The sequence below is a fragment of the Podarcis erhardii genome, assembly GCF_964252035.2.
Source record: "Podarcis erhardii genome assembly, chromosome: 6".
NCBI lineage: Eukaryota > Metazoa > Chordata > Lepidosauria > Squamata > Lacertidae > Podarcis > Podarcis erhardii.
Genome location: NC_138510.1, coordinates 34,576,307 through 34,602,051, shown reverse-complemented (window position 1 = coordinate 34,602,051; position 25,745 = coordinate 34,576,307). Strand labels below are relative to the sequence as shown.

The 25,745-nt window shown below is 41.1% G+C and overlaps 1 protein-coding gene across 6 annotated transcripts in view; it reads right to left on the bottom strand.

The window, feature by feature from the left end:
- Nucleotides 1–5,323: 5,323 nt before the first annotated feature.
- NGF (nerve growth factor) overlaps nt 5,324–25,745 on the bottom strand; it is a 57,380-nt gene continuing 36,958 nt past the window's right edge. For 3 of the 6 annotated variants that reach the window (XM_081865052.1, XM_081865051.1, XM_081865053.1), the window contains one exon: nt 5,324–6,222. In XM_081865052.1, coding sequence (XP_081721178.1) covers nt 5,479–6,210 — 732 coding nt within the window. In that variant the 5' untranslated portion in view covers nt 6,211–6,222 and the 3' untranslated portion in view covers nt 5,324–5,478. Of the gene's footprint in view, nt 6,223–9,215; nt 9,349–13,941; nt 14,000–25,745 lie in introns of those variants that run through there. The other 3 variants (XM_081865049.1, XM_081865050.1, XM_081865048.1) reach the window with 3 other exon arrangements.

The window sequence follows — 25,745 nt, the reverse complement described above, 5'->3', positions numbered from 1 at the left end:
CCTTGGGACCCCCCTACCCCTGGCCACTGGCGCTCCCTTCTGTGAATCTTCCGATTCGCTGGAGAGGCTTATGGAATCCCTCGGACCACTGTCTCCTCCTACACTGCCCTCTGATTCCTCGCCCTCGCTCTCCATTTCCCATCTTCCCTGTGCCTCTGCTCCTGAGCCCCTGACACATGTATAAACTACAAATACTCAAAAAGCAGCCCATGAGTACAAATGAGCTAGGAGCAATAGATTTATCCACCTTGTACTGGGAAGAAACACAAGCAGAGAGAGAGAAAGAAAGAGAGAGAGAGAGAGAGAGAGAGAGAGAGAGAGAACGAACTCGTGCAGAGCTGGAACAGGTAGCACAGCCAAGAATGCACACAAGTGAGCAAGCAGAATGTCATATCGGGCCAGGGAGATTAAGGTTCATCACTCAGCCAAAACCCTTACTTTTACATTAGTTGTTAAATTACAGCCATTTCAGGTTACCCAAAATGCCACTAGCGGAGGCTGCCATTTTGTGACACCCCCCACCACACCTTTGCTGTTCAGAATGGGGCAATCTGGTAAATTTAAAACCACCACAAGCCTGATGGAGCTTTGAAGCACTCCAATGAGCTGTCCCACCAGAAAGGTCTAGCCAACATGCAAAATATGAGCAGTGGTTTTACTCCACTGTCACACCCAAATCAGGGCTAAAATTACAGCCTTTTGAAACTTCAGCCTGAGTGTTTCTTTGAGAAACAAAATCATCTTGATAAAGAATAGAATAGAATAGAATAGAATAGAATAGAATAGAATAGAATAGAATAGAATAGAATAGAATAGAATAGATAGCAGCAGCAGCTGCACAAGGCACCTGCAACAGGGTTCTGATCCTGGGCCTGTTGTCGTTCAACATCTTTATAAATGACTTGGATGAAGGAATTGAGAGGATGCTCATCAAATTCGCAGATGACACCAAACTGGGAGGGGAAGCTAATGCTGCACAAGACAGAATCAGAATTCAAAATGAATTTAACAGATTTGAGAACTGGGTGTAAGCTAACAAAATGAATTTCAAAAGGGAAAAATGTAAGGTTCTGCACTTAGGCAGGAAGAACCAGATGCACAAATATAGGATGGGGGACACCTGGCTTACTAGCTGTACTTGTGAAAAGGATCTAGGGGTCTTGGTGGACCATGAGTCAACAGTGTGATGCAGCAGCAAAAAAAAAAGTAATGCTATTCTAGGCTGGATCAACAGAAGTCTAGTGTTCAGATCAAGGGAAGTAATAGTATCACTCTATTCTGCCTTGGTCAGACCACACCTGGAATACTGTGTCCAATTCTGGGCACCACAATTTAAGAAGGATGTTGACAAGCTGGAGCGTGTGCAGAGGAGGGTGACCAGGATGACCAAGGGTCTGGAAACTAAGCCTTATGGGGAGCACTTTTAGGAGCTGGGTATGTTTAGGCTAGAAAAGAGGAGACTGAGAGGAGATATAATAGCCATCTTCAAATATCTTAAGGGCTGTCACATGGAAAGAGGGAGCATGCTTGTTTTCTCCTGCTCTGGAGGGTAGGACTTGAAATTACAAGAAAGGAGATTCCAACTAAACATTAGGAAAAGCTTTCTGACAGTAAGAGCTGTTTGGCAGTGGAACAGATTCCCACGAGAGGTGGTGGACTCTCCTTCCTTGGAAGTTTTTAAGCAGTGGTTGGGTGGCAATCTGCCATGGCTGCTTTAGCTGAGATTTCTGCATTGCAGGGGATTGGACTAGATGACGCTTGGGTCCCTTCCAACTCTAAGAATCTATGATTCTATGACATTGTGCACTGTACAGCTTAGGAATCAGTAACTAGAAGCTCCTAAGCCAAATCTGGCCCTTGGAGGCATGATGCTGGATAAAAGAGGGTCATGAATGGGAGCAGCAACTATATAAATGGGACATGCTGAAAGTATATTTGGAGGGGCAGGAGTTATGGACTTAATTTTCTTACAATTATTTGCCATTTTTCTTCCAGCATGGAACCTAGGCGGCCACCTTTCCAGCCACTAACCAGACTGGCAGTAGCACCCAGTGTTGTGGGGCACAGCTGCAGAACCCCTCTCCCAACATCAGCATTGCTGTAGATGACTTGGATGGGACTGGTGGTCAGGATGCTCAGGTGCACTGGCACAAGCATGAGATTGGCTCCACCAGGGCGTTCAAGTAGCCTCAGCCACTGCCCTGTCCCAGCCCCAGCCCTATTCAGGTAAGCAGTAGTGGTGTCAGAAAGGCAGATCTGCTTCACCACACTGGCCACTAATATCAGTAAGGTGATGGCTTCACATGGCTTCAGACCATACGCTGGGACTTATCCCATCTACCCTCCATTTCTCTTTTGAAACAGACTTTCAAACCAAACTAGCTACTGCCCAGGACCCATCCACCAGACTAGCAACGCAGCAAGTGGAAATATCTGGCAAAGCACATTTTTGTCTGAATTTGGGCAGTTCTTGCTTACAGTACACGCATAAGAGCCAAGGATAAGATTGTGACTTGCTGAAAATACCAATGTGGTTGTAAAAGCTGCATTGCTGTTTCCTCCCCTCTAAAACACAACTATTCTTAGAACAGAAACACTGTCCTGCAGAGATCCTTTGTCTTGGCTGTGGGTGGGAACAATAAGATGGGAAATAAGTGTGCAAGTATAAAAAGGGAGCTGAAACTAGTTGCTCTCCTGAGTTCTGAAAGACTTTATAACTTAAAGAGTTTGTGCGATATTTATCTTGAACTGGTTTGTTGAACAGACAGCAGTTGCTTTTTCAAAGAAAACAAGAGAACTATGAAGATTTTTATTCTTTGCAGCCCCTATGGGCTGGAACACACATTATAGGTCTAAGCCCAAAGGCTACACTGTGGAGGTCTTCAAGCTGAACAAGCTGTCTCTCCAGCGTGGGAGCAAAGGCACCAGGAAAAGAAGGGTTTCTCTTGGATTATATTACCTTAAAAATGGCCAAAATACTCTTAAAAAAACAAAAAACCTGTGTAAACATACTCATTTCCATCCCCATTATTAGCTGGCAAAAGGAAGCCATCTGCGTTTTTACAGCTATGGTAGGAAGAAAAATGCTTGAAGGCCCATCCTTTTAAATAAAAGAAGATTATCAATCATAGTAACATTTTTGTCACCCAATCCATAAATGCTCTTGTACAAACAGAATAAGGTTCTTAACTTCTCCAGACAATCTTACAGTTTTTGGCTGCTCTCGCTGAAGCACTCAAGTTCATTTAGTCTCTGAGGACCATTCAAGCAATTAGTAATTGTGTGTGTTGCTTTTAAAAAGCAAATTACAGATGCAAACTAGTGGTGGTCTAGATCAGGGTCCTGGCATGAAGATTAACCCTATACTCCCTGTTATGGTCCCAATCTGAATTTTTCCTCTTCCTCTTCCTCTCTATCCCCTACCGCACACACCAGCATGTACAAATGGGAGCTTCTCCCCTCTGATGCAAATAGTGTCTGGGTTGGGACCACAAAAGGGAGCCTTGTAACCCTGAAGGTTAGGGTCTGATCCAAATCCCTCCACCCCTGGAACCTGATGTCTGCTAATTGCATGAATAGTGTCTCATTTAGTAAAAACTGCTGGGCAGCTTGAGTATCATTTTATTCAGAAGCACCAGGATGCTACATACATAGATGCATTCCTAAATGCCATTAAGATTGTGTGCTCTTTTTTTGCTATTGTGACTGCAGAAAAAAGTGGGTGTCTAAAGCATCCACTAGAACTTTTTGTTTTTTAAAGAATTGGTCATGATCAGAGGAAGATTGTTTCAGATCTTCCCACCTTCCAGCCCTAAAAGCTTTGCATGATAAACTGTATTCAGGTTAATCCAACAGAACTGCCAATCAATTCCTATCTACATTTGTCCCAATCCAGCTAAGCCATTTTAGCTACTTATTAAGCAAAATGGATATTCCACCTTACATTATAAAGAGGATCTCAGAGCAGGTTGCAACATACAAATTCGTTGTACATATTCCCACTGACTTGGGACTAAGAACATAGGAAGCCACCTTACAATGAAGCAGAACATTGGTCCATCTAGCTCACTACTGTCTGCACCGACTGGCAGTGCTTCTCCAGAGTTTCAGGCAGGATTCTCTCCTAGCCCTGCCCGAAGTTGCTGTGGATTAGACCTGGGATCTTCGGCATGCAAGGCAGATAGATGTTCTACCACTGAGCTGTAGCCCTTTGCCAATGGACATCATTAGGAATGTGCTGTCAGACAGTAATGCTATGTGCACTTATTTGGGAGCATATCACATTAAAATGATGATGCAGATAATATTGTGCATATCCCATTATGCTGTGAACCGCCCCAGGATCTTTGGATAAAGGCAATATACAAATTTATTAAAATAAATGAATAAAATCAGTAAGGCCTACTTTGGAGTAAAAATAGATTTGACTGCATGTCCCATTGAATGCAACAGACAAACAATTCATCACTCATGTTAGTTTGAATGGGACTTCATTAGAACTAAATCGAGCTTGATTAGGACCTGTCTTAATTTTAGCTGCAGTTGACCCAAATGAAATGTAGAAAAGACTGGTGGTTTCATTCCATATTGCAAACTAGATAATTTCTCCTATCACAAAATATTTGCTCAGTTGTTTCCTTTAAAAGGGCACATCACCAACCAATTTAAATAAAAAGGTTTCTTACCTTCTAATACAGACATCCCCAACCTTCGGCCCTCCAGATGTTTTGGACTACAATTCCCATCATCCCTGACCACTGGTCCTGTTAGCTAGGGATCATGGGAGTTGTAGGCCAAAACATCTGGAGGACCCCAGGTTGGGGATGCCTGTTCTAATAGGTAAACAGGCACAATGAAAGATGGTGAAAACTGATGATTTTAAATAAGCTTTGTAAGATGTCAGCTGAAATCTATGAGGATGTATAAACATGAAGACCACTACGGAATGACTGAAGGTGCAGAATTATGTATCTTCTGATATGTGGCCTGAATTAATGCAAATATTAAAATATCTGGGTTAGCTTACTTGGGTTTAATTTTGGCTTGGATGAGGAGCTGAAGGATATCTGGAATTCTTCCAATGGACTAATATGACAGCTTTTGCTTTTGTCTATTTCAAGACTATAGAATGTCACACACAAAAACTGCTGTTTCGTGGTAAATCAGGATGTGGAAGGCAAAATGGCAAAGTATTCCATTTTCAAAATCTTGCTATGGCAATCATGTTAAAAGGGAAAGTTGCGGCTAACAAAATTGTAAAAAAAGAAAGGGAAAAAAGCTCCCATTTTAAAAGGAAAGAGATGCCATTAAAATATACAACACATCAGCAGTTTCAAAAGATTTTAATAAATAATGAGGATTCATTTCTTTACTGTATAAACTATAAATATACCATAGAGTCCTCATAACTTAAAATAATTTACAGGCTGAGGTAGGGGGCTGGGAGGAGGTGGGTATAAGATGGAGGGTTGGTCTATCTCAGAGGTTCTCTGTTTTCCTACTGATTACGCATACACAGGCAGTGTCAATCCGAATGAAGCGCCAAGCTGCCTGCTTGCCATCCATTGTCAGTGCCTTGACAAAGGTGTGTGTGGTGGTGCAGTAGGAATTCCAATGCCTGGCATCAATGCCTCTGCACCCACTGGACACCGGCTTAGGGTCTCTGCACTTGGTCTCAAAAAAGTACTGTTTGTAAGGGTAGTTGTTATAGTTGACGTCCACCACCACAGTCACCTCTTTGCCTTTAATGTCTGTCGCTGTGGTTTTGTTGGCAACCCACACACTAACACTGTCGCACACAGAGTACTCTCCTCGGTTGTGCACAGGGTGAGCTGCGCGCTTGGCTCGGATCGTCCTGTTCGTAGAGTCTGTGCTGTCTAGGAACTCCACACTCGGTCCATCCCTTGACAAAGGGGGAGGCTGAGTGCTGAACAAAACCCGAGGTGACTGGAACCTCCTCTTCTGAAAAAGCTTTGGATCCACTATGATGCTTGCAGCTTGCCCGGATTTCCTGTTCACTACCTTCCCAGTAACAGGCTGGCTATGGTCTCTGTGCTGAGACGTTTTCATAATGTGGTGTGTTTTAGTCCGTCTGCTTTCAGAAATGCCAGATGTTGCAGGAGACCCCAGTGGTGCATTATCTTCAGTTTTTGGTGCTGCCCGTATGCCGATCAGAAATGCTATAATCAGAGTGTAGCACAGCATGGACATTACGCTATGCACCTAGGAGAGAACAGACCAGGAACATTACTGTGAGCAAAAAAAAAAAAGGGCGACATGCAAAAGGTTCCATTTCAAGCCTAGTCAATAGATATGTGCTGATAAGGCAGTCCCAATGAAAGTGCACTGTTAAAATATTTCATCTTCTTCACGAAGGCCTTGCATGTGGATGCCAGATGTGGCTTTCCTCCCCACCCCTTTCAGAAAGACTAACTCACATAGCAGTGATGTGCTTCATAAAGTGGGAACACTAGGAAATCATAACTGGGTTATTGTTAATTCCTGTGGTTTTTGTTATTAGGAGATGAATTACAGAGCCATTGTTTGGGGGCTTTAATGCGGAGTGCTGCTCCTGGCAAGACTCTCCACTGGTTACATGGGAACCTTTGGAGAAAGATATTTATCTATCTCACAAGAATTATTTTTTTCTCCTAGATTGGAATGAGCCACAAAGATAGCAAACATGGCTAAAGGAGGCTTGCTTGGCGCCTTCGTTATACATCTTTAGATGCCAGGTGAAAATGATTCTCTTCAACCAGGCCTTGAAGGGCTGATTAACATTCCATGTCCTTTTAAATGTGTTTAAATTTGTGGGAGAGGGGCTTATGGTTTTGTTTTCATTTTCATTATGTATTTTGTGTTTTTATTTTGCATTTTTATGCTGTGAACTGCCCTGAGATCTTCAGATGAAGGGTGGTATACAAATTAAATTAAATTAAATTAAATATTTCCACAGGGAGGCCAGAACTGGTATATCTCCAAACAAGATACTAGACACGCAGTATGGACATAATCAGCTTCCTAAAAATATATCCAAATAACATGTAAGAAACTTGCAAAAAACTGATATACTGAATTAAAAACCAATATAAAATCCCTGACCTGACCATTAACCCATCTACATTTGTCAGTTTTGTCAGTAGTGAAGCATTAATATATTATGGTGTTATTATTAATTTATTACCAACACTTTGCTTTAAATTCCCAGGGCAGGTTACAACATGAAAACACAATATTAAAAACTGTTTGGAACAACCTGCAGTCACAAAAGAATGGAGGGTCCTAAAAATATACACCTCAAATGGCGAAAGCCAGAGAAAACAGTAATAAACAATTTAACCCACAATTTAGGCTGCTTAAGGGCATTGATTTCAGGGAGTTGAAATGCATGTAACTTGCGGTCACAAATGTAAACTGAGTAAATGTTGTAAAGATTGATTTCCCCCTTTTTTTGTCGTGTTTTGGCTGAATATACTGAGTGGACAAAAGTCTCAAGCTCTCATAAGGAAATGGTTCAGACTCTGATACTAGGCATCAGTTGCAAAGCCCTCCTAGACAAAGGGCATTCATTAGCCAGACCTCTCTGGCACACCTCAAATCATGTTTAGACCCAGAGTGAAGCCCTGTGCTGTGCGGCAGGAAGTGGCAGATGCTTCTTGGGCAAGGGCAAAGCACACCAGCCCTATACTGCAGGAATACGCAGGCCCCATTTCCTGAACAATTAAAATGAAAGTCAGATGTCACAATTAAAGTCACAATTAAAATGAAAGTCAGAAAACTCAAACGAGTTTTCTGGTGTCAATAGGGATGCTAATGAAATAGGGATGCTAATGAAAAAAGGTTTGCACAACAAAATCCAGACACTAGCACATAGTAGCATCTCCACCTTTGTTGTTTAAATACAATCCCTTGGTATGTAACTCCCTTCTGAATAGGAAAAAGGAGGTTAGGGATAGCCATAAAACACTGTTTGGGGTTAAATACATGGGCAGATTTGCTGCTTTGAACTGTAGCAACATTCAAGAAAGGATTTATCTCCCTTCCTTTGGGTTTTTTTTTATTGCATAGCTAAATAGTATTAGGGTATTTGCTTCCACGTCAGATTCCTAACATTAAAAAAATCAAATTGGATATTCTTGTTGATAAAATAGATTGACAAAGGAAAGAGGAAGAATTAAAAAGCAAGGACACAGGTCAGGTATGATTGTCACATGGAGTTTCAAGCTGGCACAGTTCTGTGCATCAGCTGCAATGAGTACACTTCAGTATGGGGACCACATCAAAGGTCATTTCTGTTCTTCCCATTCATAGGCCCTATAGCACTATTGTTTCTTGGTAAGAAATTTTATTAATATTTACAGAGCATGCTGTTCACAGATGCATCTATCTTCAAGGAGAGCAATAATGCCAACGGCAGGCATAGCTTGCAAGCATATCTCATTGTAAGTTTTATCAAGTAGGATTTCACAATGGCTTCAGCATGAAAAATTTCACAGTTTTATCAACAGGGAGAAAATATAGTCTGGCATATGGTAATGCCAACTGGATGAGCTTCCATTGCCGTAATTAACTAATTGCATGTATTGCAATGTAATCATGGCTGTCCCAAAGCATTTTATTGTCTGAAGAACAAGCAGAAGAACAAGTTTTGTCTGTCTCCACCCATTTCCGAGGAAAACCTTGGTCCCCTCCCAGTGGTGCTTTGCCACAACTGGAATCCTGTTTTTTGCATCCTCCCCTCCCCTTTATCACTTTTCCATGGCAAAAATCAGCTTAAATACCAAAAGCCTTTAAAAGATCCTTGGAAAGAATAATTAGCTTGAAATTGGTGGACTCATGTATCCTCCCTTTTATAAAATTCAAGGACACACAATTCACTGAAACTGTCTCGCTATCTTGTTTGATACTCTTTTAGTTATTTCAAAATTGATCAAATGATTAAAAGTCATTTAATGACTTCTACACACCCCTGCTTCTAATTTAATGACTCTGTTGCACTCAAAACCAGAGTGATGTTGACCCTGTATACCATTTCTATAATATATCCTTAATGGGCAAATTGGGAATTCTGTTAAGAAAAAATAATTGTGAATATGGAATAGGGGAGAGTATTTATTTGAGATGAATAAGCGTAAGAGCATATTTCAATGTGCATCCCCCTCCCCATAAAAAGCCTTTAACATGTTGCTATTCAGAATATTGAAGTATAAACTTACTGAACTCTCCATACTGCTAGAGCTTTTCTAGTAAAACGCGGGTCTTTCCTTTCCCAGTAGTAAAGTTTTGAATTGTTGATGAAATAGTAATCAGTTTCCTCATACCAATAGCAAAGCTCTTTCCCCCTTAGATCTTAAACACAAAATTATTGAAAGAAAGAACGTTTCATTGAGAAAGACTGAAATTGTTATAAGGTACCAGCTTGAAAGATCACTGCAAATTGCACCCTGATCCTATTTCTGTTTACTCAGAAGCCCCACTGAATGTATCAAGACTTATTTCCACATAAACATGCATAGGATCAGTCTGTTAGTCTTTAATATTTGAATATTGCTTATCTATAAATGCACATTAAGCTTGTGTTTTATATATCTATATCTATCTATCTATCTATCTATCTCTGAAAGCTCATTTAAATGTATTCAATCAGCACAACAATAATAAGATAAATAACTGGTCTGTCCAACTCTCCACACACATTTGTTAACAAGGGACTTTAAAAACCACCAACTTAACACAATCCACACTACAATTAGGTCAGAATCAGCAACTAGTGAAATGTACACAAAGTTCAAGAGGATAAGCCAAGCTACAGCAGAAAATAATTAAAACATACAGGAGACATTCTAGAAAACTTGTATCCGGAACAACTGATGGAGAAGACTGTGTCTGAGCAGCAAATCTGAAAGTCAGGCACTGAATCCTTGGCAAATACAAATACAATCCACTCTATTTATTAATCTCTCTTTCATACATATGTATACAGGACACACACCGACACCCTTTCACTTTCACACATTCACAAAGAGAAGCGACCAGCTGGGAGGGAGAGGGGTGGGGCAAGGCAGTGGGGAAGCTGCTGTGGTGCAAACGCACTAGAGGGGCCAATATGGTGCTGCTGCCAGTGTGTTTGCACTGCCATTCCCTCCCCCCCCCAACATAGGAATGTAAGATGTTGTCTTAAACCAAATCAGACCATTGGACCTAAATCAGTAGTGCCCACAATGACTGGCAGCAAGCTCTCCAGCTTTCAGACATGAATATTATCCAGCCCTATTTAGAGATGCAAATTATGGAATCTGGGACCTTCTGCGTGCAAAGCAGATGTTCTACCATGGAGCAATGGCCCTTCCCCAAACAAATAAGATGGGACACAGGCATCCTCTTTCTCTCACAAAAGCACAAGAAGGAGCCGTAGGTTTGACCAGTACCATTGCAAACTGCACCCAGTGTTCCCCCGATACAGAATTCCTTCCACTGCTGCTGCACTCCCACCACTACTGCCCATCAACAGCCTTCCTGGCTGGCTTCCAGCACCTCCATTAACCATAATTTCAGCTGAGCCCAAGGTCAGGCCAGGCAAGCCAGCTTGGGCACCAGATTTTTGAGAACTTTAAATCTTCTTTAAAGTGGCAAGCAAAGGATCTTCCAATTTCCAGTGGGGAACTTTTAACCATGAAAAGGAGCACGGCTAAGCTTTCATAAAAATACAAATTATATAATAAAGCTATACTGTACTGTGATAAATTTAGTCCTTACATACAACAATCTTCTCCATTCAGCTCTTGGACCACTAGCAGTTAGAAAAGTCCTATTCTCTGAGTGCTTCCCCCCTTTCCTCTATAGATTTGCCGCAGTTTACAAGCAACAAATACCTCCCCCCTCATTCTTTAACAGCTTCAAGTAATAATTTCAATTCTGCCAATAAACTTCACATCAGATCTTATGACTTGATAATAACCATCTCCCTTTCCACTGGTTGTCTCTTTTATGCAGCATTGTGGGCCAGTTTTGGGGTTATCTTCTCATACCCAAAGGGATTTACAGACAAAGACAGCTTTCCGGGCCATGTGGCCAGCATGACTAAACCGCTTCTGGTGCAAGGGAGCACCGTGAAGGAAACCAGAGTGCACGGAAACACTGTTTACCTTCCCGTCACAGCGGTATCTATTTATCTACTTGCACTGGCATGCTTTCAAACTGCTAGGTTGGCAGGAGCTGGGACAGAGCAACAGGAGCTCACCCCATTGTGCGGATTTGAACCGCCAACCTTCTGATCGGCAAGACCAAGAGGCTCAGTGGTTTAGACCACAGCGCCAACCACATCCCTACAACCAAATATAGGCTTACAAACAATACCTAGGCAGAGACATTCACATCTGGAATTGTTTCCAGAAGTACAGCTAGTGGGTGCCTAATTCCAAAATAGCTTTCTCTCAAGTTTTGGTAGAAATAGTAGCAGCTGATGAGCACTTGGCAAAAAGGCATGTCAATTTAAGACATTTTTCAGCAGCCTCTTGCACGTTTGTATGCTTCTTTTAGCATTTCTTTCAGCATTTGCCATAATACCAACAACCCATCCAAGTCTCTTATGCTGATTGACTACCAACTTAATCTCACAATGCAGGACACTTCCAGAGTGTTGCTATTTTTGGGTGGGATTCAGTCACATACTGGCAAACTCAGTTTGTCCAATAAAAATTTATTTAGAGGTCTTATGTAACAAACTTTCTTCCCCCCAAATATTGGACCACTTGCATGGGAAATGTACACGGGGAAAATGACTGGAAAGTGTAGGATAATGTTTGCATGATACAATGTCATCTAAGCACACTGCAAACAAATCAGGATGAATGCTCAATTATCGGATCAGCCGGAACCCAGACCCCAGACTCCAATCTAGGCTTTACTCCAATACAGTAAGAGTGCTTAGAGGTGCTTCCTTACACTCTGATTGGCTCTTGCATTTCAGTAAAATATCTACATTGGCATTTAAGGTTGCATTAAGGTGAGGCAAGACCAGCATGCAGCAGGTGAAAGAGTTACAAATTAAATCAAAGAATGAATGTCAAGTATGAGAATTCTCAGCATAGAGGCAAGCAAGCTCTTTTTCTCTTCCTCTTGACCCCCAGCCTCCTCTATTATGTATTTAGCAAAGCAGGGTTAAATTCTCTCCCTGCCATCCTCTCTAGCATCAGCAGCAATATAAAAGACTGGACATAAGGAATTTTTCCAGACTATTTTCTGTCCTCTTCCTGTTGTTAAAATAGCAAATTATTCAAGTGCACAAGCTTTCATCACATTTAATATTTAAGTTTGTATTTATTTCAACTGACAATCACAGCTGAATTATCTCCAACAAACTTTCGGGGAATGTCCCATTGTTTTCAATATGCATTTTTGCCATTTGTTTTAATACGCCCTCTGACTGTGTGGTGCTATAAACAATATTTTGGAAGGAACACTGTGAAAAAGGCACTTGAGCAGTGGTGGGTGGGTTTGAGTTTACTGAGAAGGGGCACAAGACTGGTCAGATGGGCAGAGAGGCATAGGGATCCATGTCTTTATATTGAGAAAGAAGCTGAGTGAACACTTTATTGATGGGGAATTTTGAGTTCTGGTAGGGCATTTCCCCATCCTAAAAAATGCCCTGCAGCTTCAAGTTTGAGGGGATGCCTCAGGCTTCTCCCTGCTGTTCAGAGTCTAGCTGACTCCTCATCATGGCAAAGTGGAACTTTTCCAGGATGATTGACAATGTAAGAGCTGTCACTTCCCAAAATGTGTGACTTAAGTTGCCTGCATCACTCTTTTATAGCAAGGTTGGAACAGGCATGATATCCAGAATAAGGAGCAGCAGTGTATTAAGTGTATTAAGTGTAGTGAAAAAAAGGCAAGTAATGGCAGACACATCATTCACGAGGCTTACTGAATCTGTGGAGCCAACTACACAGCAGGAAATTCTTGAAGCAAGTTGCTCAGGGAAAATGTTAACAGTAGACTGCTTAGCTTTTCCTATTGAAAACAGCCAACAGTTACACTGCAGGGGGTTGTCAGGTCTTACTTCTCTGTATGAGGTACTCAGCTCACACTAAGAAAATATAGGTACTGAACCAAAAGAGCCCAATTAACAAATGAAGACAGGAATAAGCCATGTCTTTACACCTCAGCTGGGCTTTCCTTTAAGTTCAAGAAGGATTCCTACCATGTGCCTGACAACTGTTTACTGGTTTGGGGCTTTTTTTGTTTTGTAAGGTCATTTTATTTTTAAAGAAACTGGTGCTGAAAATTTAAGAGTAAAAGGAAGGAATCTGCTTAAAAACAAATGTGCTGAGCTTGCTGATCTCATGTGCTGAGTAGTCAACCTCCCCAGCAGAAGTGGGTTGCTTCATGGAGCTGCAGCTACTAAACTAGTTTCCTAGCAGGTGGATCATTGCTGCTTACCAGGCAGGAGAGAGATGAGAGTGAGGTGGTGGGGACATTGCAGTGGTGCAAATGCACCTGTGGAGCCAACCCAGTGCTCCTGCCAGTGTGTTTGCACCATGACAACCTCTTCATAGCCTTGCCCCTCCTCCTCTCAGTAAGCAATAACCAACTTACTTCCAAGGAAGCTGGCATAGTGGTTCCGCCTCATCCAACAAGTTGCTTCTACTCCTGACCTGCTTTCAATTAACGCCCAGGGGAAGAAATTGTGAGATAACTTGTCACATGGGGCTTTTTCAGATCGGATCAGGAATGGCAGGGGAGCAGAATGTTGGAGAAACCTTTAACTGGAAGAAAAACCACAAACCACCCATGGCTACCTTGCAATTAAAAAGTAGGTCCAGTTCTTTGCCCACTAAATCTATAAAGTGCCATGTGAATGAAGCAGAAAAATGGAAGCCTCCTTCACACAGGCGAAGCAAACTTTTAAGTAGGCAAGAGGATAGGTTTCAGTACAGCACTAACCTGTACATTCTTCTGACTACTATGTTCTTCCTCCTCCTCCCTTGGGAAACTAAGCTTAGGAGGATGTGGGTAGTCCCTTATATCTAACTGGGTGTTGGCCAGAAAGTTGCTCCACCAGCAAGATCTTTACTGGAACCAGCTGGCATACTGCACCCAATCTTAGTTCTGTATCAGTCACAATTGCCTGTGCAGTAAGAAGAGACTGAGACCGACAAGACAGGGGCAATGTGGGTTGGTGGTTCTCGAGTCTCTAAAGTCTGTTTATTTCTTATTTTGGATAGGATTAGTTTGACTTCACCTCCCCCCTCAAAGGTGCACTCCTCCATCGTCTCCAGAGACATGCATTCACCTTGAAGGAGCAGGTGCACAGCCTTGAGGTGCTCTGTTGCTTGTGACTCAAGTGACTTCAGTGGCCCAAAGCACCTTTCACCAACTTTGGTTGTATAACCAGCTGCAGCCTTTGCTGGATAGGCAGAGCCTGGCTTCAATGATCCATGATCTAGGTTAGACTACTGTGATGCGTTATATGTGGCACTGCCCTTGAAATTGATTTGGAAGCTTCAACTAGTACAGAATTCAGCTGCTAGCATTTACTGGTTTTCCTAGATACAGCCATGTTACATCAGTCCTGACAGAATTATATTGGCACCTTGTTTGCTAACAAGCCAAACTCAATGTACTGGGTCTTAATGTAATGCCCTAAATATCTTGCTCTCGCAAAGAATCTCCTCCTGTATCTGATAGCAGTTGCTTGGCCACAATCATCCCAGAATATGAAAAAGAAGAAGCCCCCCGCTAAAGAAGATAAAGAAGATCGGTAAAATAAATTAATGGACTATGCAACAATGATTAATCAAATAGAAATTCAAGAAAATAAAAGGACAATAATTTGAAAAATGAAAAATATTTATTGCATATTTTCAAAGCATTGTGTATAATATTATATGTTAGCAGGATTTCGAAGAACACTTGTAATATGATAAGGTATAAAATTGGGAATTATTATGAGTTGAAGATATTATGGGAGTGCATGAACAAATGTAAAACAAAAGAACCAAGAAGGGGGAGTGGAGGGAAGTCAAGGGATTTTGGAAATCCTATGTTTGGGACTTGTTATGTGATCTTTGTTTGTTATTGTAAAAATTAATAAAATAGTATAATAGACAGACAGACAGACATCTTGCTCTGCCATGATTTGGAAGTGGTAGTGATTACCAAAAGCTTTCCCAGCCTATATCAGGTGTGGGGATATGGAAAGCTGATCAGGGCTGTGCGCAACTCCCAGTGGGCCCTGCTACCTCAGTTATGGAAACTGGCCACCAGAGTCATCTTCAGGCTGCCATCTTAACATTTTCTTTTGAGTATTTTTATCTCCTTGGGCGTGCTGTATGCAATCTTTAAAAGACACCATAGCAAATGTTGCAGCCACATACTCCTGTGTGGCTGTGGAAGAGGAGAAGCTGTAGGGGAGTCTTCCTCAGTCTGAAGATGCTGGGAAAGCCATGCTTTTCATTTGACTAGCCATTTTATGCTATAGTATTTTCAAAATTTATTTAAATAGTTGTGTTCCTCTAAATCTTATTGTATTGTTTATGTTTCATATTATATCTATAGATCGTATACTGCCCTAAAATCCATTTTTGGATGAAGGTGCAGTTTACAAATTTCTGAAATAAAGTAGATAAATAGATAGGTTGTTGTACCCAATGTTCTGGAATTCAATTTTCATCAATGAGAATTGTTTCAGAACAAAAGCTGGCTGCTGTTCTCTTCCCACAAAACAGAAAAAGCTCATGCCACACAGAAAGTACAAAATTACATTCTTTGTAGGACTATCCTATTAAAACAATGGTTTTGCTCTAGGTCCACCAGTTTAAGCAATGATAACCACAGAGCTACTATTACGGGTTTATGCCAAAAATAATTTCATTGGATTTCCAAGCACTGCCACCCTAAGAAAACAGAGCCTCTATTTCAACTGGAGGCTTGTTATAACCACAAGAAAAAAGTTCCAGTTTCAGCAGTTTTTTTCAATGTTCTTGTCGTCTATATTTTCTGGATTCACCATGAAGGCTAAATCCAGTAAATGAAGCAGTGTCAAGCAAACGATGCTAAGGATAAAATCTGTCAGTGTTTCCATTGTCAGTCCAATTCTCAGGGATTAACATCATTCGCTGAAATGAAATCTTTCTTTGCAAGTTGTCAATCCAGATATAAATGATTTCCCCTGCTTGCTATTTGAACTAGTTGAAATCCATTTAGTTTAATAGCAAACAGCTATATGCTTCCACCTCCAAAAGGTTTGCTCTCTTTGCTCATGCAGAGAACACAACCAGAAACGGGTCACAAAAATTAGGGCAGGGAAAACCAAAACTGGAAGACCACTAAAAATAAAACCCAACTGCCTTTATGGAATACTATTCCATATTTTATGCTGCACTGTAGACGTGATCACAGTATGTTTTTTCTCCAAGATGAATGCCAGTACATAACATTTATGTCAAATCCTTTGAATTCTCTATTTCTCTGAGCATTAGATGGTAGTTGTTAAGGATAATCAGCCTCAGTGGACCTCAGTGATGGTAAACTTAACTAAGAGTGGTATCTTGAGTGCTTCTGTAATTACACATTATAGTCCTATGCTGTTAAATTCTGCCAAAAATAAAGTAAATAGAATGATAATTTTCTTATATCCATGCCAATGAAAGTAGGTTTGTCTAGTATCTCGCAGTAGTAGGCTCTTAGATTTCCCTTACTTGCTTCCTCCCCCAGACATACACACGATGCAAAATTTGTGAATGGATTGAAATTGCTACACTGATTTTCACTTTTGAGAGAGAAGTTTTTACTATGCCAGAACACAATTTCTAGGCATGCTTGCTAAACTATGCACAGCTCAAGAAGAAAACTGGGGCCCCATATCATGTCACTAAATTGGTAACCCACCAGTTTGTAAGCCAAGAATTTTTGCCTTTTGCTTCTACTTTAGCTACTTGCTGCATTCATAATAATTCATCATTCATTGCAGAGTTCAACGTGGATTAATAGGTTGACTCTATCATAAAATGGAATGTGTTTTATTTACTATAATTACCTGTGTAGCTCATTGCAACACCTCCAACTTCCCCATAAACACTGTGCTAATTGACTATTGTATAAATTGTATTTGTCCTTGCAATGCCTGTTTACACTTTATAATATAAGTATTTCTTTACATCCAAGTGCTTCACATGTATTTGTCAGTCCCTATGCAGTGGTGATCCTTTATTATAATTCCATTATTAACCTCCCTATGTCCCCCCCTCCCTTTTAGTTGTTCACTTTTATAGGTTGTGGCCGGAGCTTTGCTGGCATCCAGTCTACATTTTCTTTCTTCTTTTTGGTTTTCAGAATCCCAGTTTTGCTTTTAGATCATTCAATAAAATGTAAATAGCTATTGAAGGATATAACAAAATAACCTCTGTCATGGCTCTGACTGGCTGTAGTGCATGAAAAAAGAATAATTGGTGAAGAGGAGCAGGACTCTTACTGCAATTGCTCTGGCGTTATGGCACAACCTGCTGAATGAGACAGAAAATTTGTACTTTTCTGTTGGCTTTTGCAAATGGACACAAAGTCTACCTCATCCAGGAGTCCTACAGCTGTGGAAAGGGTGTTTTGGTCCTATTGTACTGCTGCTAGAAAGCGCACTGTTATTTTAAATGTTCCTTTTTTATTACAGTTGATGGTTTATTTGCTAGATATTGCCTCAAGCCCTGAAGAGACAGCATACAAATGTGATATTGCCTCAAGCTGTGAAGAAACAGCATACAAATGTATTTATTTATTTATTTATTTACACACACACACACACACACACACACACACCCCAACCCACCCTTTGGTATCTGACAAAATGTCAACAACATGGTTAGCTGTAATAAAGACTGAGCTATCAAGGGTTGTTTGAAGCTCATATTCAAAGTGGATCCATCTACCCTTTCATTAACTCAGTAGCAAAGGTCAGGGGGGAGATGAAAACCTGCTATCCTAAATTTCCTAGATACACATATAATTACATTTCAAAAACAAAAAAAGCTCACAATCTTCTAGTGTTTCGTGTTTCTGGTTCCATTTGACCATGACATCATGAACAAAGGACAGCTCTCCACCCAGGGAATTGGCTCTGGGGTTAACAAGAGCTCCATAGAACCCATCTGCCTCAAGAGACTACGTTTATTTGAGTAAGAGAATCCTTGAGATTAAGAGCAGATTTCTTTTTTTCCCACACCTATAGAATGAAGGAAACCAGGCGCTCTCTCCCTCACCACTAACCCCATGCAATTTAGATATTTAAGACTCAAAGGAACATGAATTCATACTATTCCCAGCAGAAACTGCAGACGCCCTCCCTCTCTGTACTGACTTTCTTGTTTCAATTATAGCCAATGCCCAGAGCTTAGTCACCCATTTTGGGGAAAGAAAAATCAGTGTAACTTCTTAATAAAGAGTGTGCTGGCACCCCCAAACCAGTCATATCATGCAGAATTCAAGTGCTGAAAGAACTCCAATTCAACTATGTTGAAAAATCTAGCTTTTGACTTCCATGTTATGATCTCAGGCTTAATACTGTTGAAGTTAACACAGTTCAGGTTTCTGCCTCTTCCTGGGTTAGTTATTTCTAAAGGTGAAGGAGAAGTTTGGTCTGCTTTTTGCAGTGGACCAGCCCAGTTTTTAAGCCTTCAACTTGCTTGCACATTATAAAACAACTATCAGCCAAATTACTATTTTTTTCCAGATTTTGTGATGCATTCAGTATGAAAAATGCACAAACTTGTGAATATTTTTTTTGTAAAGAGTACAAACAGGAACATGCATCTTAAGAGAAGAATGTGTATAAAATGTTTACAATTTAAATATAAATTAATGTACTCTTTCAAAATATCTGCAAAACAGCAGGCCAGAACAGACCTATGATTGAGCACCAATGAAACTGACGTAGAATTGAAATGGGTTTGTTTGTCCATCCCTAGATACTTCCCTTTGTCGATCTTCAATTTTCCAAGGTAGATATGCCTATTGATGCTGTAGAAAATATATAGTGGAAATGAAAAACTATATCTCAAATTATGTCTTTACTACTATGTAACATCTCCCACTCAGTAAAATATAATGTTACACAAAACATACTGTTATCATCTTTATGATCAGTTTGAATTAGATAACCTGTTTTACTTTTCTAATGTTGCTTTCAGATTGTTGGTAGGAGACTAGATTTAGGCTCCAAATATACAGTGGTACCTTGGGTTACATACACTTCAGGTTACATACGCTTCAGGTTAGACTCCGCTAACCCAGAAGTAGTGCCTCGGGTTAAGAACTTTGTTTCAGGATGAGAACAGAAATTGTGCTCCGGCGGCGCAGCAGCAGTGGGAGGCCCCATTAGCTAAAGTGGTGCTTCAGGCTAAGAACAGTTTCCGGTTAAGAACGGACCTCCGGAACGAATTAAGTACTTAACCCGAGGAACCACTGTACTGAAGTCGTGTATAGGAGAGATGAGCTGAACAAAGGGACCAAGTCTTGTATACCCTTTCAAAAGTGTTATTATTTTCAGAGAGATACTGGAGGCATTTGAAAGGGAAACAAAATGTATTTACAGGGGCATCTCTATTGCCTCAGCAACTGCAACGATGATCTCTGTTTTGCCAAGCTTGTGGTGTGGCAATGAATCTACCAAACAGAACATTGGCTATGGAATGCAGTTGAATGAACACTGATATGTAGAGCTGAGAATAGTAAAGGTAAAGGTACCCCTGCCCGTACGGGCCAGTCTTGACAGACTCTAGGGTTGTGCGCTCATCTCACTCTAGAGGCCGGGAGCCAGCGCTGTCCGCAGACACTTCCGGGTCACGTGGCCAGCGTGACGAAGCTGCTCCGGCAAACTGGCACCAGAGCAGCACACAGAAACGCCGTTTACCTTCCCGCTATAAAGCGGTACTTGCACTTAAGGGTGCTTTCGAACTGCTAGGTGGGCAGGAGCTGGGACCGAATGACGGGAGCTCTCCCCGCGGCGGGGATTCGAACCGCTGACCATGCGATCGGCAAGTCCTAGGCGCTGAGGTTTAACCCACAGCGCCACCCGCGTCCCTAGAGCTGAGAATGAATTCTGACAATTAGTGCTATAAGTAGGATGTGTACTTGAATGTGCATTCCAATGCACATTCAATGACAATAGCTTCTCTTTTGCACTCACTGGTGTCAGCAGATACATGACTACGTGATGTGCTCATACTCACTATATGTGATCATATTCACCATGACCAGCTAAAATCATGCACTGGGGGAGAAAGAACCAGCACAGTTAATTTTTTTTAAAGGTGACACCAGAACAGAAGCAGAATGAGAGCAATGGTTTTGAACAGACATGAAAAACCACATGAAAAAGTTGAAAGCAAAGCTTTGGAGAATACTTTTTTACTCCTTGTAAATGTTAAAGAATGAAAATTCAGCATTGCTCTGATGGCTGACCTTTTGAGTGAAAGAATCTCTCCCACTTTCTTCCCTCTCCTTTTTGCTTCTAGCTGAAAAATCATAGATATCTGCATTTAGATTCATGCATATGCATTCAAAATGTAGCACAGTTGACTTTTTGCGGGGTTCTGATTATGTGATATGAATGCTGATAAACTGCTATTTCCTATGCAAACATGAGTTCTAAAATGTTCCCGTTAATAAGCTGAAAGAGCCAAAATGTGCTCCAACTATTAACAACTCATAATTCTCACTGTGCCTGGCTGGAATGTTTTCACACTTATCCACATTTCCCTTGTGAGCTGCATACTCTGTTTCCCTTTTGAGGTCTTACTCCTTTCATTTTGCAGCTCTGTTAAAAAGGTGATTTCATTGCTTTGTCATTGCTCATAATTTGAAACATAAAAGACTAGGAAACTATATTAAAACCTGAGTTGTATCACCAGTAATTGCAGCCACACTATTGGGGTTGCACAGTTCTCAGCACAAAATGAAAGCTAAGGTCTTGAGTTTATATAAGGACACTCCTGAAATCGCAAATGTAATTAATGATACAGCCCCTAGTTTGCATAAGCATCACCCATGGGAATCTGGCAAATATTTATTGGAAACAAATGAAGGGGAATCTTCCAACAGCATCTGTATCTCCTTTCTCCTACATTGTATATTATACCAGCAATTCTCCCTTGCTTCCAATTAACAGAGATAGCCACATAGCATGTGTATTTATACGGTTTCCTCTGTTGAAAGAGAGCCTTTTCATTTTTTTAAATTCAGTGATGTGCCATTTCCTCCCACCCATGCTGAATATGCTGGTTGCAGTATTTAAAATCTCCAGGAAGACACTTTTAAGAGTAGACTCAAGTATCTTAAGGTTGGAGCACTTCTTTTACTCAACTCTTCATTTTTGTATTCCCATTGAACTCAACGGGACTTACTTCTGAGGATTGCATTGTTGACTAATCATTAAGTTCCACTGAACATAATGGAAGTAACTTCAGGTTAAACATGTAGGATTGTGCTGTAAAACACATTACAAAGCACATCACTGAAGGATCAGAGTTTTTGGAACGTATGTCAGCAAACAAAATGCATGGAGCTAAATTATATGTTACTGAAGTTGCTTATTTATTTTAAAAATTCACAAAATACATTGGGCTTATGAAGTAGTAAGTGCACTTCCTTAGGTATAAATTACACAGATGGCGTTGAGTGTTTCCACAATTAATGCTCCCTCAATGAGAGTTGAGACAACAAGCCCTGCCAGAGTCTATAGACTTCAGAGATTTTATCACCAAGCACAATGAAATGGAGTCAGATTATAAACAGACCGGAGCCAACACCATAGTAACAAACTTGAGAACAATGCCTATTTAACAATGAAATGTGTGTTAAAGCATCTGCTTACAATTCTCTTGCATGGGTGTTGGAAAAAGGCTGCTTGCTTCCTCTTTAAGGAACCCAAAGGACTACATTATGAACTCCCTGAGATTCTGGTGCTCAATAAAGGTTCAGCCAAGTATATGGATCAGGGATACGGAGATAAATACACACTTTTTTTTTGAAATAAATTGAGGAACTGTGCTTGCACAGGTGTAGAAGGTCCTACATTATTTCTGCCATTGCTTATGGTGTGTGGTTAGAGTAACTGAGGGGAGGGGTGTACAGAATATTGATGAGTACTATTATGTAAGTATGCCCATGTGTATGTACAGACAAGATAGCAATTCTGGTTTAGGCAACATTATTCCACAAATGTACCACAAATAACCGTATGTACAGACAAGATAGCAATTCTGGTTTAGGCAACATTATTCCACAAATGTACCGTACTTTCCCGTGTATAAGACTATGTTTGTTTCTTTTAAAATCATGCTAAAAAGTGGGGGTCGTCTTATACATGGGTAGTGCATAGGGTGGACATTTGATTGGTTACTGCCACGGCTGTCAGCAGCTATTGTGCGTGTTACTGGTTGCTGCGTCAATAGGTGGTGTTGAGTGGCTGATGCTCCAGCAGTTGGGCAGGCAATTTGCAGCTCCTGGGACAGACGGGAGGCGATGGACAGACGGGAAGCAGATTGACTGACATGTGCGGGTGAGCGATTTTTGGCAATCCCCCCCTAAAAAAGCTCCACAACCCTGGGTAATCCTCCGCAAAAAAAGCTCCACAACTTTTAAATTTGAGTCCCCAAAAATAGGGGTAGTCTTATACACTGGGGCATCTTATAGACAGAAAAGTATGGTATGTACAATTGAATAAAGAAGAAGAGGAGTTTGGATTTGATATCCTACTTTATCACTACCCTAAGGAGTCTCAAAGCGGCTAACAATCTCCTTTTCCCTTCCTCCCCCACAACAAACACTCTGTGAGGTGAGTGAGGCTGAGAGACTTCAGAGAAGTGTGACTAGCCCAAGGTCACCCAGCAGCTGAATGTGGAGGAGTGGGGCAGCGAATCCGGTTCACCAGATTACGTGTCTACCACTGTTAACCACTACACCACACTGAACATAAGCACTCCATGAAAAACAAGTCCAATGCATTTCCTTTCCTATGTGTTAACAACAGATGGACCATTCTAACCAATGTGACCAGTACAAGAAACACTGCTGTCACCATAATGGTCTACATTATACCCTTAGAAATAATACCAGCATACAGCTAAATATGATGGGCTATGTGGTGGTGCGATTGCCCAGGATCACTTTAGAAGGAATGAAATACAAGAGGAAAAAGGCACTTGATGTAGCAATAAAGGTGGTGGCTGTGGCAAGAACAGACATAAGAAATGATAGGATTAAAAGAGTTTGCGGATGGATTTCAGATTCCCAGATATCACTATTTTCTTTTTTTTAATCCATTTTTATTAGGACATCACTACTTTCCAGGTAAAACCTAAACCGTGAGGACACTTAGTTCAGCACTGAGCTAAGCCACTGTTTGGCTTAGAATGCTATATATCTGGATCTGGGCTTATGATTTAGCTCAGTCTGGGCAAACTGAACTGTGAGCTATAAGTTATGGTTTGTCTGGAGAGTACAAAAGCACAAGTCTGGATTTGAACATGGTAAGCCAGACCATGGCCTAACTCCAGCTCAGCCAAGCCCAGCAGCAAGCTGATCGGGGAGAAACAAAGTGGCTGTGATCTCTTTTCTGGGATCTCCCCTCACCGTTTGCTCTAGACCATGGCTTGCCTTAGTGTAACATGCAAACTGGGTCAATAGTTTAAAGTTTAAATGTGAAAATACTGACTCTTGCAATTTTTGCTGGCTGCAATGGACTAGCAAGGTCACCTCTCCGGAAATATCTCTTCTATGCATAGTAGCTGGACTGTTGCAAATATATAGGCCAAAATCAAAGCATTTGGACAGGGTGCATAAATTATAGGGGTAAATGTCAAAGGCGTGAATGAGTCACTTACAGCACAATCCTAACCATGCTTACTCAGAAGTAAGTCTTACTGATTTCAACAGGGCTTACTCCCAGGTAAGTGAGATAAGGATTGCAGCCTTAGTTGGCAGTTGTATCTCTGTTCATCTAGTAAACAGCATCACGTGACTCTGTCTTAATATCTACTTTATCTTTGCTCTGAGATGAGATAAAACCACATTCCTTCCTTCTAAGGTTTATAGGGCAACAATGAATTTAAATTTATGGTCATATATTCTGTAGTCCCTCTTGTGCTTAGCTGTACAGCTAAAGATGCACATAGCTATATATGTGCTGAGCTATGCAGCATGCTGCTCTTTTACCAAGGTGGTCCCAGTGCCACTGCTGTAAAGTGTTTCTACAAGAATGTGTTATTTATTTAGAACAACAAAGCACAGCAACAAGGGCGGGTGCATTTTTCTGCTTTACAGATTGCTGGGTGTGGATAATTAAGATATTAAGCATTCCGCCTCTACATTTCCAGCACCCAGCCCAGACAGACTCTATAGCAAGAATAGCGGGTGACCTGATTGGCAGACAGTATGCTCTGTTTCTGAGAATCATATTGAAAATCAGGCTCCAAGCATTGCTGGGACTTTGGTGGCATTGGAAGCCAAGTTCATCTGGTGAGAAAATGATGGTAAAGAGAATCAGCCTTAAGGGGACTCTCATAAAAGTGAGCAGTAAAAAAGGAGAATGTTGATTCTGGAAACCCCGGCGCTGTGAAACAGTGCTGCTAAGAAACAAAGACAGGCTTCCAATACCCATTAATAATGTTTCTAAATTTTATGGTCACACAACATGCACGCGCGCACACACAGCACTAGATAGATAAAAAGAGTATACACATTTCTAATGACCAGCAACTGTATTTGGCACCCCATCACCTCTAGGGCACTACGATTCTGTTAATGGTCTGCCACAGGGCCAAGCAGTTGTCTTTGACAATCCCAAGTGCTAACAGGGTGACACAGCCACTGCTGAGCTACTCTGACAAAAGAGATAGTGCAATCCAAATTTGATACCCAAGACAAAAATGACCTCCGCAGAACAAACAGTTCTAAAATTAGCACTGTTAAGGCCCAGCATGCCAGGGGGCCTATCAAAACAGTGAAAGGGAATGAGTTAATGGCCACATTCCAGACCTGCAGAAAATGCCTCCTTACACTAAGAGCAGAGGGCTTGTGTACAATTCTTCAGGCAAGAAGAGAAATGCACCTGCAGTACTGGAGGGATAGGGTACATCTAAGGAGCTGGGCATGGAGCCAGGTAGTTTTGGCAACCACATAGCAGTGAGAGAAACAATTCTTCTATTCTGGATTCCAGATAGCTGTATGGTCACAAGCACATGGAGTAAGCATATGAAAGGCATGAAAACAAACACAAACAATCTGCTAGCAAAACTAGTTCGGAAGATGATTCAGTCTAGATAACTAGTATTTTGCATTGCTGGGAGCATTTAAGCTTTGGTAAAAGTTCAAAAATACCTTGATTTTTTTAAAAGCGAATTAAAAAGACATGATTCAACTATACCAATATATCCTCAGGCCAGATTAAGTCTGTATCTCTTGTAATGAGAGTTGTTCTCTCTGTGACTGCAAGAATTGTTGCGATCTGCCCTGTGTAAGTCTCTCCTCGAATATGGAAAATAAATCACTCGGTGCCATAATATACTAGTGGAAAACACATGGATTTTATGATCGCCTGAGCAGTAGGTTGAGTTGAGAGGTTTATCAGCCATTCTGACCCCAGCACAGACAAGGCACTGCAGGACACATGGTCAAAAGTCAGCTTAGGTCAAGAACCATGTGGGCTGGCTTGAAAGTGAGGGTCATCAAAATGTGTGCGGCCTGAGCTCTGAATATAA